The sequence below is a fragment of the Aureococcus anophagefferens genome (genome assembly GCF_000186865.1).
Source record: "Aureococcus anophagefferens unplaced genomic scaffold AURANscaffold_2, whole genome shotgun sequence".
Lineage (NCBI taxonomy): Eukaryota > Pelagophyceae > Pelagomonadales > Pelagomonadaceae > Aureococcus > Aureococcus anophagefferens.
Window position 1 is genome coordinate 2,220,388 of NW_008705562.1, and position 14,852 is coordinate 2,235,239.

General features: G+C 71.8%; 6 protein-coding genes across 6 annotated transcripts; 4 read left to right on the forward strand and 2 right to left on the reverse strand.

The window, feature by feature from the left end:
- Window positions 1-1,454: 1,454 nt before the first annotated feature.
- On the reverse strand, window positions 1,455-2,435 carry AURANDRAFT_3291 (hypothetical protein; the record flags this gene model as incomplete). Its single annotated transcript, XM_009034580.1, has 1 exon — window positions 1,455-2,435. A coding segment is annotated over one exon (981 nt), but the record flags the coding sequence as incomplete, so codon positions are not given.
- A 1,703-nt stretch (window positions 2,436-4,138) lies between these two features.
- Window positions 4,139-5,203, forward strand: AURANDRAFT_20677 (hypothetical protein; the record flags this gene model as incomplete). The annotated part of the gene is made up of 1 exon (XM_009034859.1): window positions 4,139-5,203. A coding segment is annotated over one exon (1,065 nt), but the record flags the coding sequence as incomplete, so codon positions are not given.
- A 248-nt stretch (window positions 5,204-5,451) lies between these two features.
- On the forward strand, window positions 5,452-6,414 carry AURANDRAFT_19692 (hypothetical protein; the record flags this gene model as incomplete). Its single annotated transcript, XM_009034860.1, has 1 exon — window positions 5,452-6,414. One exon carries the CDS (start codon window positions 5,452-5,454, stop codon window positions 6,412-6,414), a length of 963 nt encoding a protein of 320 aa, XP_009033108.1.
- A 1,601-nt stretch (window positions 6,415-8,015) lies between these two features.
- On the forward strand, window positions 8,016-10,195 carry AURANDRAFT_955 (hypothetical protein; the record flags this gene model as incomplete). The annotated part of the gene is made up of 2 exons (XM_009034567.1): window positions 8,016-8,519; window positions 9,206-10,195. Coding segments are annotated over 2 exons (1,494 nt in total), but the record flags the coding sequence as incomplete, so codon positions are not given.
- A 646-nt stretch (window positions 10,196-10,841) lies between these two features.
- Window positions 10,842-12,009, forward strand: AURANDRAFT_70713 (expressed protein; the record flags this gene model as incomplete). The annotated part of the gene is made up of 1 exon (XM_009034861.1): window positions 10,842-12,009. A coding segment is annotated over one exon (1,154 nt), but the record flags the coding sequence as incomplete, so codon positions are not given.
- A 710-nt stretch (window positions 12,010-12,719) lies between these two features.
- On the reverse strand, window positions 12,720-13,823 carry AURANDRAFT_58651 (hypothetical protein; the record flags this gene model as incomplete). The annotated part of the gene is made up of 1 exon (XM_009035099.1): window positions 12,720-13,823. One exon carries the CDS (start codon window positions 13,821-13,823, stop codon window positions 12,720-12,722), a length of 1,104 nt encoding a protein of 367 aa, XP_009033347.1.
- Between the last annotated feature and the right edge of the window lie 1,029 nt (window positions 13,824-14,852).

Genomic DNA, 14,852 nt, shown 5'->3' on the forward strand with positions numbered 1-14,852 from the left:
GGGCGACGCGTCGCGCGCCGCGCGGCCGCACGCGTCCGCCGCGAGCCGCGCGTCGCGCGCCACGCGCCGCGCGTCGCGGAGCAGCGTCGGCGCCGCGGCGTCGCCGCCGGCGCCGCCGTTCTCGGCGCCGTCGTCGCGCCCCTCGTCGTCGTCGGCGGCGTCGACGTCGTCGCCCGCCTCGAAGAAGAGCGCCGCGACGGCCGCGAGCGCGCACGCGCGCGCCGCGGCGTCGCCGTCGTCGGCGGCGACGCGCCGCGCGACGTCGAGGAGGCTCTCGCCGCCGCGGGCCGGCGGCCTGCGCGCGGCGCGGCGCGCCCGCGGCGACCCGTCGCAGAGCGCCGCGGCGCCGAGGCCGAGCCAGCGCCGCAGGATCGCGGCGCCCTCGTCGCCGCGGTCGCCGGGCCGCGCGGCCGCGCGCGCGGCCGCGGCCGCGAGGCGGTCGCAGGGGATGGCGTCGAGGCGCTTCGCGAGGCAGGCGTCGGCGGCGTCGCGGTCGCCGGCGCAGACGTTGGCGAGCACGAAGGCGGCGAGCGCGCGCTGCTCGTCGAGCTCGCGGTCCGCCGCGGCGTCGCCGACCTCGGCGCCGTCGAGCGCGGCGAGGTGGCTCACGAAGTAGAGGTGCGCGCCGTCGCGGACGAGGTCGCCGCGGCAGCTAGCGTCGAAGGCGAGGATCGCCGCCCAGATGGCGACGAGGGGTTTTCGCAGCTCCGGCGCGGGCGACTGGAGCAGCTTGAGCACGTAGGGGAAGATGCCGACGCAGAGGGCCAAGTTCACGGCGCGCGGGCCGAGCTCGAGGAAGCGGCGCAGGAGCACGAGCGCGCGCACGCGGTGCGCCTGGCTCAGCAGCACCTGGAGCACGACGGGCAGCTGCTCGGGCCGCGGCGCGTCGCGCGCGAGCGCGCCGCGCGCCGCGCCGAAGCGGAGCCAGACCTCGAACCTGGGCAGCAAAAGGGTGATTCAACGTCGCTTCAACGTGAGTGTTCCGCGCGCGCGCGTTTCGGAAACAGCACCCACGCTTCGAGAGCGCTCCGAGAGATGATCGCTCGTCCAAAAATCAGCCGAAACGAGCGGAAAACGACCGAGATAGGAGCCTTTGAAGTTGGGAATTTCGCACCCTTTTGCTGCCCTGCCTCGAACGCCGTGAGCTGCTCCTCGAAGAACGGCGACGGCTCGAGGGGCCGCGGCGGCGCCTCGCGCAGCGTCGCCAGGCCCCGCAGGCCCCGGAGCGCGCCGTAGGCCGTCGCGCCGTCGCACACCTCGGCGCCCGGCGGCGCCGCGGGCGCCGCGGCCGCCGCGGCGGCCGCGCCGTCGCGCGGCGGCGTCCGCGGCGCCGCGCCGTCGCCCGCGGGCGGCGGCGCCGGCCCCGGCGCCGGCGGCGGCGCCGGCGCGGGCGACGGCCCCGCGCCGACGGCGAGCTGCGCGAGGCAGCCCTCGGCCGCGAGGTCCCACGCGGCCCAGAGCGGGTGGTCCGCCGTCGGCGGGAGCGGCGGCACCGTCGCCGGCGTGCAGCCGTGGGCCTTGAGCACGCGCTCCGCTAACAGAAAGTTGCGGAAGAGCGACGCCAGGAGCAGGTCCTGGCGAAACAAACGCTGGAAGAGCGGCGCGGGCAGCACGTTCCAGGCGATCGTGTCCGTCACGGCCGTGAAGATCCAGTTGAGCTCGCCCAGCGGCGTCTTCCGGTCGCCGAGGCGGCCGGGCACGTCCGCCGCGTCGCCCCCGCCCGGCGGCCCGCCCCGCCGCCCCCGCGCCCCGAAGGCCCGCAGGGCGACGGCGATGGGCGTCGTGAGGCACGCCGTGAAGAGGTCCGCGGGGAGGCCCGGGTCCGACGGCAGCGCCTCGTCCGCGCCGCACGGCGCGAGCACGATGCACTCGTCGCCGCCCATCTGGTCGTCCGGGGCCTTGTCGCCCGGCGGTCGGTCGTGGTGCCGGGGCATGGGCGCCGTGAAGTGGGGCAGGAGGACGCCCGCGCCGCCGCAGTCGAGCACGTAGACCGCGGGGCCGCGGACGACGGACCGGAGCTCGTAGACGGAGAGGGGGATGTACTGCGTGTAGTTCTTGTTGAAGACCCAGACCTCGCCGTTCGCCGTGGGCCGCGGCACGCCGTGGCCGTTGAGGTGCACGAGCACGCGGTCGCCGCGCGCGGACCGCCGGAGCGCCGCGCAGAGCCGCCGGAGCTCGTCGGCCGTCGGGTCTAAAAGCTGCCGGTAGCGCGCGCGGCTCTGCCAGCGCTCGTACTGGGCCTGGAGCGCCGCGCCGATGGTCTCCAAAGCCTTCTGGCGGCTCGGCCCGGCGAAGGGCTCGAGCCAGCACTCGCGCCGCGCGCGCGGGCTCGCCGCGACGGCGTCGGGCGGGTCCGTGCCGATGTTGAGGCAGAGCACGAGCGCGACGGACACGGTCTTCATGCGCTCGCGGAGCCGCCACGTCGGCTCGACGCTCCCCGCGTCGCCGGCCCAGGGCGACCGCTCGCTCGACTCGGACGCGCAGTCGTCGCAAAGCTCGCCGCCCTCGCCCTCGGCCTCGGCGCCCTCGGGCTCGTCCCACGCGCCCCGCCCGTGGTAGCTCCGGCAGAAGACGCAGCGCAGCGCCTCGAGCTCGCGCAGCGCCGCGTCCTCGCCCTGCAGCAGCTCGAGCTGCGCCTCGCTCGACGGCCGCAGGCCCAGCAGCTTCTCGACCTTGGGCGCCACGGAGCTCGCGCCGGGCCCGCGGTGCCGCGACACGCGCCGCCGCGCCTCCTTGGCGATCTCGTCGTCGCTGTCCTCGGCCATGGCGCGGCGCAGGACTGGGATGAGAGCCGGCGCGCTACGCGAGCGCCGCGAGACGCAGGCCAAGCATCTCGCGTCGAGCTCTCGAGCTCGCGGACCTCAACATCTCCCGCGGCCGACGCTGCCCCGCTCCGTGCGGTCTATGCTGCCCAACGTTGGAGTGCTCCCCCGGGGCCGATGGGGGGCGGATCGATATAACCCTTCTGCGCGGCCGATGAACACGAGTAACTTGGCCGTCATCGGTGCGCCCCCCGCCGCGCGCCCGCCGCAGCCCGGCCCCCTCGCGCGCCGCGTCGCGCGCCGCCGCCGCGTCGCGCGTCGCGGACCGACGACGCGCGGCCGCCGCGCGCGCAGGCATCGACGACGGCGAGCTCGGGCAGCTCCTCGTCGACGCGGGCATGCCGGGGCCCGAGGTGCCGCGGCTCATCGCGAAGATGAACGCCCACTGGGCCGGCGGCGGCTCCATCGACGCGCTGCTCGCGGACGACGCCGCGCTCGCGGGCTGGCGCCTGTCGCCCGGGTCGCTCATGCTCCTGCGGTCGATCCTGGGCATCTCGCGCGAGGCGCGCGCCAAGTCCGGCGCGAAGCGCGGCCGCGAGGAGTCGTCGTCCTTCGCGAGCAGCCTCCGCGCGTCGCTGTCGCTGCTCCGCGTCGACCTGCAAAAGCCGCCGGCGGACGAGGCCTACGACGACGACTACGACGACGACGACTTCGAGCTCGACGACGACAGCGACGGCGGCGGCGCGGCGGCCGCGTCCCCCGTGGTTTTCTTTTTGGCGACGACGCCGGCGCGTCCTCTCAGGCGGCGTGAACCTCGCGTCCGTCGCGTCGATGTCGCTCGACGCCGTCGCGCCGCCGCCGCCGCCGCGGCGCGGCGACGCCGCGGGTGCGGCGCGGCGCGCGGCGACGCCCGCCGCCGGCGGCCGGCCCGGCGCGGCGCTCCCGCCGGGCACGCCCCTCGCGCCGGGCCTGCCGGCGCCGCGGCGCGCGCGGACGCCCGGCGCCGCGGCGCCGCGGCCGTCCGCGGACACGCCGCCGCCGCTGCCGCCGGGCTCGGCGCGCGAGCCGCCGCGCCTGTCGTCGGAGACGAAGGAGCTCCTGGCGTCCGCCGTCGACGGCCGCCGGCAGAGGGGCAGCCGCGGCCGCGCGCACACGGCGAAGCACGGGGCGGGAAACGAGTGATTCAAGTTCGCTTCAACCTGAGCGTTCCGCTCGCGCGCGTGCCGGCAAAAGCATCCACGCGTCGAGCGCGCTCCCAGAGATGATCGCTCGTCCAAAAGTTAGCCGAAACGAGTGGAACATGACCGAGAGAGGAGCCTTTGAAGGTGGGACTTTCGCACCCTTTTCCCGCCCAGGCGAAGCACATCCTGGACGGCCAGTGGAAGCTGGGCAAGTGCATCGGCCAGGGGAGCTTCGGGTCGGTCTACACGTGCATGGACGAGGCCACGGGCGTGCTCATGGCCGTGAAGATGATGGCCATCCCGACGTCGTCCGCGCCCGGCGGCGCCGGCGCGCCGCCCCAACCGCGCGACGGCCGGCCGAGTAAGCCCGAGAGCGAGCTCCGCGCGCTCTGCAGCGAGATCGAGATCATGCGGAGCTTCGAGCACCCGAACATCGTGCGCTACCTCGGCGCGGCCGTCGACGAGCCGAACCTCCAGCTCTACATCTTCCAGGAGTGGGTCCCCGGCGGCTCGCTCGCGAGCCTGTCCGCGCACTACGGCGCGCTCAGCGAGCCCGTCGTGCGCCGCTACACGATCCACATGCTCCGGGGCCTCGAGTACCTCCACGCCGCGAACATCATCCACCGCGACATCAAGTGCGGCAACGTCCTCGTCGACGAGGGCGGCGTCGCGAAGCTCGCGGACTTTGGCGCGTCGCACCGCCTCGGCGCCGACGGCACGCTCACGGCGGACATGAAGCTCACGATGCGCGGCACGCCCTACTTCATGGCGCCCGAGGTGCTCCAGCAGGACAAGTTCGGCCGGAGGTCCGACGTCTGGTCCGTCGGCGGCGTGATACTGCAGATGGCGACGACGCACCCGCCGTGGAAGGTCATGAACTTCAAGACGCCCATGGCCCTCTTCTACCACGTCGCGTCGACGACGGACCCGCCGCCCATCGACACCTACGCGCTCTCCCTGCCCCTCCGGGGCATCATCCTCCGCTGCTTCGAGCGCGACCCGGAAAAGCGCGCGCACGCGGCCGAGCTTTTAGGGGACCCGTTCCTCGCCGAGTTCCGCGAGGACGAGTCCGACGACCTGAGCCACAGCGACCCCCTGAACAACACCGTGAGCCGCATCGAGCGCGTCGCGACGCCCGCCACGGCGCCGAGCCCGCACCGCGCCGCGCCGCCGCCGCCGGGAAACGCGGGCAACGGCGGCGGGAACCTGTCCTCCCTCAAGATGCGCATGTCCCTCCGCGCGAGCACGGGCGCGTCCTAACGTCCGGGCGCGTCCGAACGTCGCCCCCGGGGGAAGAGGACAGCGTTCCGAAAGGGCGTAGGGTCACTGTGGAATCACGCGTACGGTGGGTCTCATCAACTTAATGACGTTGCCGTCAAGATGGTTTGCAAGCTCTCCCGGCCGCGCGCCCGCTCGAAGCGCCTCGCCGACGAGACACGAACGAAGCGCCACCGGACGCGTTCGAATTTACGCCACCACCACCACCGCACACGCACACCATGTCGGGCATGCTCGAGGAGGAGCGCTTCGACGGCATGCTGCTGCAGTTCGCGCAGCAGTGCCAGGGCATCGACCCGCTCCTCGACACGGTCTTCTCCTTCCTGCGGCGGAAGACGGACTTCTTCACGGGCGCCACGGACGACAAGGCGAAGCAGACGGTGCTCAAGATGCTCGAGAAGCACCAGCTCCTCGCGGACAAGACGAACGTCGAGAAGCGCAAGCGGCGCGACGCCGAGGAGGCCGCCGCCGCGGAGCGCAAGGCCGCGGCGAAGGCGAAGCGCGACGCGAAGAAGGCCGCCGAGGCGAGCGCGGCGCCCGCGGCGCCGGCGCCGGCGCCGCCCAAGGACGTCGTCGAGGTCGGCGCCGGCGGCGCGGACCTCGACGGCGCCGCGCCGTCGAGCGGCGGCGACGCGAAGGACGACGACGACGACGACAAGGAGCCGCCGCCGCCGGGCAACGGCGGCGTCATGGGCTGGGGCGTCTGGACCCAGCAGCTCGCGGACCTCGAGCTCAAGGTGCCCATGCCGTCGACGACCAAGTCCCGGGACCTCGTCGTCAAGTTCACCAAGGGCCACATCACCATCGGCGTCAAAGGCCAGCCGCCGATCCTCGACGGCGACCTCCACAAGAAGGTCATCGTCGACGACTGCTTCTGGACCCTCGAGGACGCGCCGGGCGCCGACGGCGGCAAGGAGGTCGTCGTCGCGCTCCAGAAGGAGGACAAGCAGAGCTGGTGGAAGTGCGTCGTCGTCGGCGACCCGGAGATCAACACGCAGAAGGTCCAGCCCGAGAACTCGAAGCTCAGCGACCTCGACGGCGAGACGCGCATGACCGTCGAGAAGATGATGTTCGACCAGCGCCAGAAAGCCATGGGCAAGCCCACGGCCGACGAGCAGGGCAAGCAGGACGTCCTCGAGAAGTTCATGAAGCAGCACCCGGAGATGGACTTCTCCAAGGCCAAGTTCTCCTAGGCGGCGCCCGCGCCGCGGCGGCGCCGCTCGCCCCTAAACCCGCACGAGTCCCGACGCGCCGGGCCGCTCGGTCGCCGGCGGGGCGCGGCGATTCGAGTGAACTCGGGCTTTGGGGTCTGGGGTGGTAAAATTTAAACCAAACCGACTGGGGCGTACTCGGGGGGACCTCGGGTGACTTCCCCTGGGTCCCGGGCTAGTTCCTGGCACCTATTTTCTGGGTCGGTCGGTCGGTCGGTCGTCGTCGTCGTCGTCGTCGCCGCCGCCGCCGCCGCCGCCGCCGCCGCCGCCGTCGTCGTCGTCGTCGCGCGCGCGGGGGAGTTTCGAACCTAATTCAGTCGCAGGGCGACCGTAGAGAGGTGATGAGTTGCCCCATGCCAGCTGTCACGGCATATGAACCCGGGGATGCAAAAATCGAGTGGGGGCGCGCCCCGCAGTCGCAGTGATCGACAGTCTCGCCGCGGAAGGCCGCCAGCAGGATTTTTTGCGCTCACGAACCCCGTCGTCGCTGCCCGGCGCAGCACGCGCGCTTTTCGTGCACCACCTGGCGCAAAACGGCGAGGTGCCGGCGCATCACATCATCGCAGCGTTATCCGTCGGTCGAAACGATGCAGTTTTGTACGATTTCGATGAAGTTTTCAATGATTACTTCAATGAACAACCCAAAACGTTTGTTCTTACTACGAGACGGGGTCCTCCAATTAAATTCACCGGCCGCGCTGAGCTTACGGCGCCCGCGGTCGGAAGCGGTTGGTGGTCCAAGTAAGCAAAATCTTACCGATGGCGACGCGCGGTGGAAAATTCCAGAGTGCTGGCGGGGACGAATGGAGAAATTTCTTAGAAAAATGTTCGAATTAAATTCGAGGGCCTGTTCCACGCGTCCAAACGCGTCGGTTTCTGAGGGCTTGGACCAACGCGGGTTAACTTGTCCTCCCCGGAACCCCTCAGCTCAAGTCAGCTCTTCGCCTTAAGATTCGCCCCGGCGACGCCAATTCCGCGGGGCCGACGGTGGCGCGACGGTGCCTTTTAACGAGGCGCTGCAAACCTGAATCTTGGCCCCTGCAACGCGCATGATACGGGAGGCAGCCACACAAAGGAGGTCGGTTTCGACAGGCTCCCAGGCGCCCGCCACTCGGCTCCCGGCCGTTTCTCGCGGGGTGAGGCTCCCGGCGCTCGGCCCCCGCGCGGCTCCGGGGCGAGGCTCCCGGCGCGGCCTCCGGCGCCTCGCGGGCGGTCCCGAGGGCGCCGCGGGCGACATGAAGCGCCTCGAGGGCTGCCGCAGACGAAATCGTCGAAGGTCCGACAACGTGCGGCAAGCCGCGCTCGTCCTCGTCGGCCTCGTCTCCCTCGCGCTCTGCGGGAAGACGGGCGGCTCCCTGGGCCGGGGCCTGCGCGGCGCCGGCTTCGGCGCGGGGAGGATAGGACGGGCCGCGCCCGGCGCCGCGGCGGTTTCGGGCGCGGCGGCCGCGCCGGCCGCGCGGCGTCTGGGCGCCGCCGCGGACGCGCTCGAGGACCCCGGCGCGCGACGGCTGGCGAACGCGACGGCGGACGACGACGACGACGACGAGACCGGCGGCCTAATCATCGGCGGCGCGCGGATCCCGCCGAAGCCGCTGCTCACGAAGAAGCAGAACCTCTACTACGGCTGGTTCTTCTACGTCCTGGGCATCCTCTGGATGTTCCTCGGCCTCGCCTTCGTCTGCGACGTCTACCTCGAGGCGTCCCTCGAGGGCATCTGCACGGGCCTGAAGCTGAGCAACGACGTCGCGGGCGCGACGTTCATGGCCGCCGGCGGGTCCGCGCCCGAGCTCTGCACGTCCTTCATCGGCGTCTTCGTCGAGCGGTCCGACATCGGCTTCGGCACCATCGTGGGCAGCGCCGTCTTCAACGTGCTCTTCGTCATCGCCGCGTGCGCGCACGTCGCGCCGAATCTCACGCTGACGTGGTGGCCGCTCGCGCGCGACTGCGCGTGCTACTGCGCCTGCATCTACGGCATGGTCATCGTGCTCGTGGACGGCCGCGTGACCTGGTACGAGGGCTTTGGGCTCCTCGTGGGCTACGGCTGCTACGTCACGGTCATGTCGCAGAACGAGTTCCTCGAGATCTTCGTCGGCAGCCAGCTCGCCAAGGACGTGCGCCAGCGGCCGGCCTGGTGCCTGGCGCTTCAATCCATGGTCGAGTCGACGCCCTTCATCGCCATCGTCTACATCGCCATCGTCGCCAACGTCGTGTCCATGGCGCTCGAGGCCGTCGTGCTCAACTACGTCTTCGCGGGCTTCTTCGTCACGGAGATGGTCATCAAGATCGCGGCCTACGGGTTTTTTGGGTACTGGAAGTACCCGCTGAACACCTTCGACGGCGTCCTCGTGGCTTTGATCATCCTCGAGCTCTTCTTCCTCGGCACCATGGGCATCGGCCAGGGCAGCAAAAGAGAGCGAAATTCCCAACTTCAAAGGCTCCGATCTCGGCCGTTTTCCACTCGTTTCGGCTGATTTTTGGACGAGCGATCATCTCTCGGAAGGGTCTCGAAGCGTGGATGCTTTTATCGGAACGCGCGCGCGAGGAACACTCACGTTGAAGCGACGTTGCATCACCCTTGTGCTGCCCAGGCATCGGCGCGATCAAGGCGCTCCGCCTCTTCAAGTTCGTCCGCGTCACGCGCTTCATCCGCATCGCGCGCATCTACCAGTTCTTCCGGCACCACGCCGTGAAAAATAAGGAGCTGGTGGAGCCCGGCGGGCGCACGAACCGGCCAACGATCCGGGGCCTCCGGCCGTCCGACGTCTCCGTCAAGGGCCTCAAGATCGTCGCGGGCGTCAAGCTCAAGACGATCAACAAGAACGGCGTCCCCGTCAAGGTCAAGAGCCCGCCGGCGGCGAACTGCGCCGTCGCGCCCGAGCCCGCGGGCGCCGCGCCGCCGGACCCGGCGGCCTCGGAGGCGCCCGCGGCGCCCGGTACGCCCGGAGGCGCGGAGCCGGCGGACGAGGCGCCGCCGGAGACGCCCGCGGCCAACGGCGCGGACGCGGCGCCGGCGACGGCGGGCGCCCCGTCGACGCCCAACGGCGACGCCGAGGAGCCCCCGGCGAACGGCGGCGGCGAGGAGAAGGAGGACGGCGGCTCCGGCGGCGGCGGCTCCGGCGGCGGCGACTCCGGCGGCGACGACGACGACGACGACGAGGGCGGCGCGCCGGGGAGCTGGGGCGAGGTCTTCACCTGCCCCACGGGCGACGGGCCCATCGCCATGGCCTACTGGTTCGTCATGCTGCCCATGTCCATTATTTTTTACGGCACGATCCCCGACTGCGGCACGGAGAAGTACGAGAAGTGGTACTGGGTGACGTTCAGCCTCTGCATCTCCTACGTCGCCGTGCTGAGCTACCCCATGGTCTGGTGGGCGACGGAGCTCGGCGACGTGCTCGGCATCCCCGAGCCCGTCATGGGCCTCACGCTTTTGGCCGCGGGCACGTCCGTGCCGGACATGCTCAGCTCCGTCGCCGTGGCGAAGCGCGGCTACGGCGACATGGCCGTGAGCTCGTCCATCGGGTCCAACATCTTCGACCTCAACTTCGGCCTCGCTCTGCCCTGGTTCCTCTTCGCGGTCACGGAGGGGCCCGTGAAGATCAACTCCGACGGCCTCACGGTCTCCATCCTCACGCTCTTCATGATGGTGGGCCTCGTCATCACGACGATCCACTTCTCCGGCTGGAAGCTCACGGCCCAGCTCGGCAACATCATGTTCGGCCTCTACGCGTGCTACATGTGCTTCGCGCTCATGCTCGAGCTCGGCGCCGTCTGAGCGCGGCGCCGCGAGGAAAAAAAAAAAAAAAACACTTCCGCCGCCGCCCGTCGACCTCACTCCCCCCCGCGACTCGGCGCCGTCCCCGCCCGTCGCCGCCCAGCCCCCCGCGTGGCGCGTCGTCGCGCGCCGGCCCAAGACCCACGAGACGCCGCTCGTCCCCACCCGTCCCGGCACCGTCCTCCTCGCCACCGATCCGCCCGTCTCACGCTCGCGGGGGGGCGCGCCCGCCCCGACAAGCACCCGGCTCCGGCGGACCCTCCTTTCGGGGGTCCGCGGAGCCGCGGGCGCGCCCATGCGACGTGAGACGCGGCTGCGGCCGCGACGCGAGGACACACCCGGGACCCCGCGGGACCCCGAGCGGCCCGCGCCCGACGCACGATTCCCCACCCAGAAGCTGGCACGCGACCGGGCCGGGGCGGCGCCGCAGCCGCGGCCCCCCCGGCGGCCCTTCGCGCCCGACCCCACAAGCACCCCACCACCCTTCTCTCCATCATACTCATTCCATTTCGATCTGTCTTCGGCGGGGTAAAGGCGCCTCGGAGGGCGCCGCGGCAGGGGGGTCGAGCGGATCCCGGCGGAGTCGGCGGGAGGCGTCCGACTGAATCGACGATTTTTGAGGCAAGATCGTGGAAATCCGATTCCGCCTCAGACGACCATTCACGCCGACGCCGCCACGGGGGAGGCATTAAAGTCACTCGCGTCGACTACACCCCCCCTGGATACGATGGGCGACCTCGAGAAGGAGTCGAGTCTGCGCGACTTCGAGGCCGCCGAGGACGGCGGCTGCCTCGCGCCCGGGCGCTTCCGCATGAGCGACTACCTCTCGGAGCTCGTGGGCGCGCAGGAGGTGACGAAGGACGAGGCCTACGACACGGCCGTCGCCGCGGTGCGGGGCCACGCGTCCGTCGTCCAGGCGTTGGCCAAGTCCGTCGCGGCGCGGACCAAGGCCGTCGTCGCGCTCGAGAAGTCGGCGGCGCCCGTGAAGGCGGGCGCCGCGGCCATGGAGCCGGCCCTCGTCGACGCCCTCGCGGCCTGGGCCGCGCCGAGCGAGGACCCCGCGGAGCCGCCGCCGACCGCGGCCGTCGAGGAGGCGTCGCGCGCGCTCGTGGGCGGCCTCCTCAACTACGCGACGGACCTGCACAAGCTCAAGGCCAAGGTCGCCAAGGCGCGGACCAAGCAGCGCGAGAACATGGACCACTACGCGTCCAAGGTGCCCCGGCTCACGCGCGCCGTCGAGGCGGCGAAGCGGGAGAAGGCGCGCCGCGAGGCGCGCGCCGAGGCCGCCGCGGCCAAGGCCAAGGCCGAGGGCACGCCCGTCCCCGCGACGTGCCACGCCTTCTACGAGTCGAGCGACGCGGACCAGGTCAAGGCTCTCGCCGACGCGGAGGACCGCCTCCGCCGCAACGAGAAGAAGCTCGAGGGCGCCAAAGGCGACTACGCGGCGACGAACGCGGCGGCCATCGCCGCGCTGACGTCCGCCGTCGCCGACTCGACGCCGGAGACGGTCCCGATCCTCAAGGACCTGCTCACCTACGAGGCCGACATCATCACGGCCATGCTCGCGTACGAGTCGCGCCTCGACGCCGCCGCCGCCGCGCTCCCGGAGTCCGAGGAGCCCGCGCGCGCCGAGCCCCCGGCGAAGCCGGACGCGGAGCCCGAGGCCGAAGAGGAGGAGACCAAGGAGGAGACCAAGACCGAGGGCGCGTGAAGGAACCGCGACGCCCGCCCGGCGCGCGCGCCGCGCCGCCGGCTTCGCGAGGCCCGGACCCCTCCCAAGAAACGTAACGCCTCGCGTACGCACGTGCTGAGAGGAGCTGCGAGTCTGCGACCGACGACCTCGAGCTCAGACGGCGAGGCCTACGGCGGCCGCGGGCAGCTCGCGACAGGGCTCGCGACCACCCCGGCCAAGCTCGCGAGGCCTTGCCACAGCCACTTGCGCCGCGCACGGCGGCGACGCCCGCACCAAGTCGCGCGCCGCCTTGCGCGACGCAGCGTCCACGCGCCCGGATCTTCCGCGCGCGCGGCGCGGCGACGCCGCGGGGCACGACGGAGGCGATCGTTCACGCGAGAAACGTCGTAGGTCGCACCCGGCCGACCATGTCCGACAGCAACTACGCCAAGTCCATCTGCAAGTGGCGGAAGATCAACGAGGTCGTCGACGACGCCTGGCTCGAGGACGCGCTCTCGGACGACGACGTCGAGATCCCCGGCGGCGACGTCTTCGCCGAGGAGGGCGCGTGCCCGGCGTCCCGCGTCGCGCGCCGAACCCCGTCCGATGATGTTATCCAAATATTTGCTACTCTCGACCGCGTTGCGTGACGACCACACTTTTTACACACCAAGATCGCTGAGGACCGAGCCCGTTCGCCGACCGCCGCGCGCCGCCGCCGCGCGCCGCCCTCGACCCCGTCCCCGCGCAGGCGAGCTCGACTCGGGCGACGTGCTCGAGGCGTCCAAAGAGGAGCGGTGGACGGACCTCGAGCTCGAGCAGGTCACGGGCGACGCGCCCCTAAGATAACGTAAAGGCGGGGTCCGCGAGCCGCTCGCACGCGGCGCGGAGGCGCGCGCAGGCCCTGGCGTAGGCGGCGGGCTCGAGGTTCGCGTAGCAGACGCGGACGTGGCCCGGGAGGCCGCAGGCGGCGCCCGGGATCGCGGCGACGCCGTGGGCGTCCACGAGCCACTCGACGACCTTCTCGTCGTCGGCGCAGTGGCGCGGCAGCGCGACGAGGAGGTAGATGGCGCCGTCGCCGCCGCGGACCGCGTTTTCGCCGAGCGGCGCGAGCGCTTCCAGTATATCCCGCTTCTGGTGCGCGACGAGGCCCGCGACGCGGTCCGCGACGTAGGCGTCGCCGCCCTCCAGCGCCGCCAGCGCGACGCGCTGGCTCGCCTGGGACGCGCAGATGGCGACCGTGTCCTGCGCCTTGAGCAAGGCGGGCCCGAGCGCGGGCGGGTGCGCGACGTAGCCCACGCGCCAGCCCATCATGCCGTAGGCCTTGGAGAAGGAGAAGAGGTTGACCACGTGGTCGCCCTCGACGCAGGCGTGGGGCTCGCCGTAGGCGAAGAGCTCGTACGTGTTGTCGACGACGAGCCAAGCGCCGCGCGCCGCGCAGAGGCCCGCGACCTCGTCGAGGAGCGCCTTCGGGATCATCGTGCCCGTGGGGTTGCCCGGGTTCACCAGCACGACGACCTTGGGAGGCTTGGCGCCGTCGAGGGCCGCCGTCAGAGCCGCGACGTCGGGGAGGAGCTCGTCGGTCATCGCCGGGAGCAGCGCTTCCACTCCCAACATCTGCAGCTGCATGAGGTGGTTGAAGTAGTAGGGCCGGAAGAGCAGCGCCGCGTCGCCGGCGTCGAGCAGCGCCAGGCAGACGTTCGCGAAGGCCTGGTTGCAGCCGGACGTGACCATGACGTCCGAGTTCGCGAGCGCGTTCTTTACCTCTAACTTCCTCCCGAGCGCGGCGACGAGCGCCGGGTACCCCTCGTCGTCGCCGTAGCCGTGCGTCGCCGGGTCGTCGAGGGCCGCCTTCGCCGCCTCCAGCGACGCCGGCGGCGGCAGCCAGTGGACGATGCCTTGCGCCAGCGACGCCACGTCCTTGCCGCGCGTCAGGCGCTGCATGTTCACGATGACCGGCGCGTCCGTCGCCGCCATGGTCTTGGAGACGGACGGAGCCATGCTCGCGAAAGCGCGGGACAAGAGCGGCGCTGTCGCGAGGTAGCGGAGCGTCGGCCGCATGCGAGAGAGCTCGATTTGCCACAATTGAGCTCGTGATGCCGTAAACAACGACTCCGTTACCTATTTACTTTGCAATGTTGCTTTTCATCGTTGCCCTTCTGCAAATAAAAGCTCGAAAAGTTGTATTTTTTGGAGCATGCCCGAGGGCATTTTGGCGTTCGGGGCTGCCTGGAGGCGGCCCATCGGCGCGCGGAATCACCACCTCTCGGCGTCATATGCTCGCGCCTGAATTATACACTGCAACAAAGCTAAGCCGGCCCGAGGCGGCGGCGGCGGGCGCATCGTTCGCGAACCGAGCCATGGCGGACGCGTTGGTGCCTTCGACAGCACCCAGCCCGCTCGCACACACCATCGACGGAGCGCGGTCCTCGCGGCACGCATCATCGCGGAAGCGCGCGGCGCCCGCCGGCGAGCCCCGCGCGCCGCGGCCCGCGCCGGCGCTGCCGACCGCGTCGTCGTCCGCGGCGGCCGAGGCCGCGCGCGACGCGGAGATCGACGCGTATCTGCGGAGCCGCGTGCCGGCCTTCGACGACGACGCAGGAGCTCGTCGTAAACGCCGGGCGCGCTCCCGCCGGCGGGACGGCGGCGGCGGCGGCGGCGGCTCGGGCGAGTCGGACGACGACGGCGCCATGGATCTGCGCGTCGCCGGCGTCGTTCCCGGCGGCCCTTCGACGCCCGCGCGACCCGCCACCGCGCGCAGGTTGTTGGCCGAGGCCGCGGAGGTCCTCGGTTCGGCCGCGTCGATGTCCGAGCGGGAGAGCGGCGCGGCGGCGCGCGGCGGCGCGCGCGCGCCGAGCCCGGCGCCGGACCCCGACTACGCCGACGGCTCGACCTTCGAGGACGAGGCCGCCGCGGTGCTCCTCGACGTCTCGGGCATGTCGCGCGCCGCGGCGGGCGGCCGGTCGCTCCCGG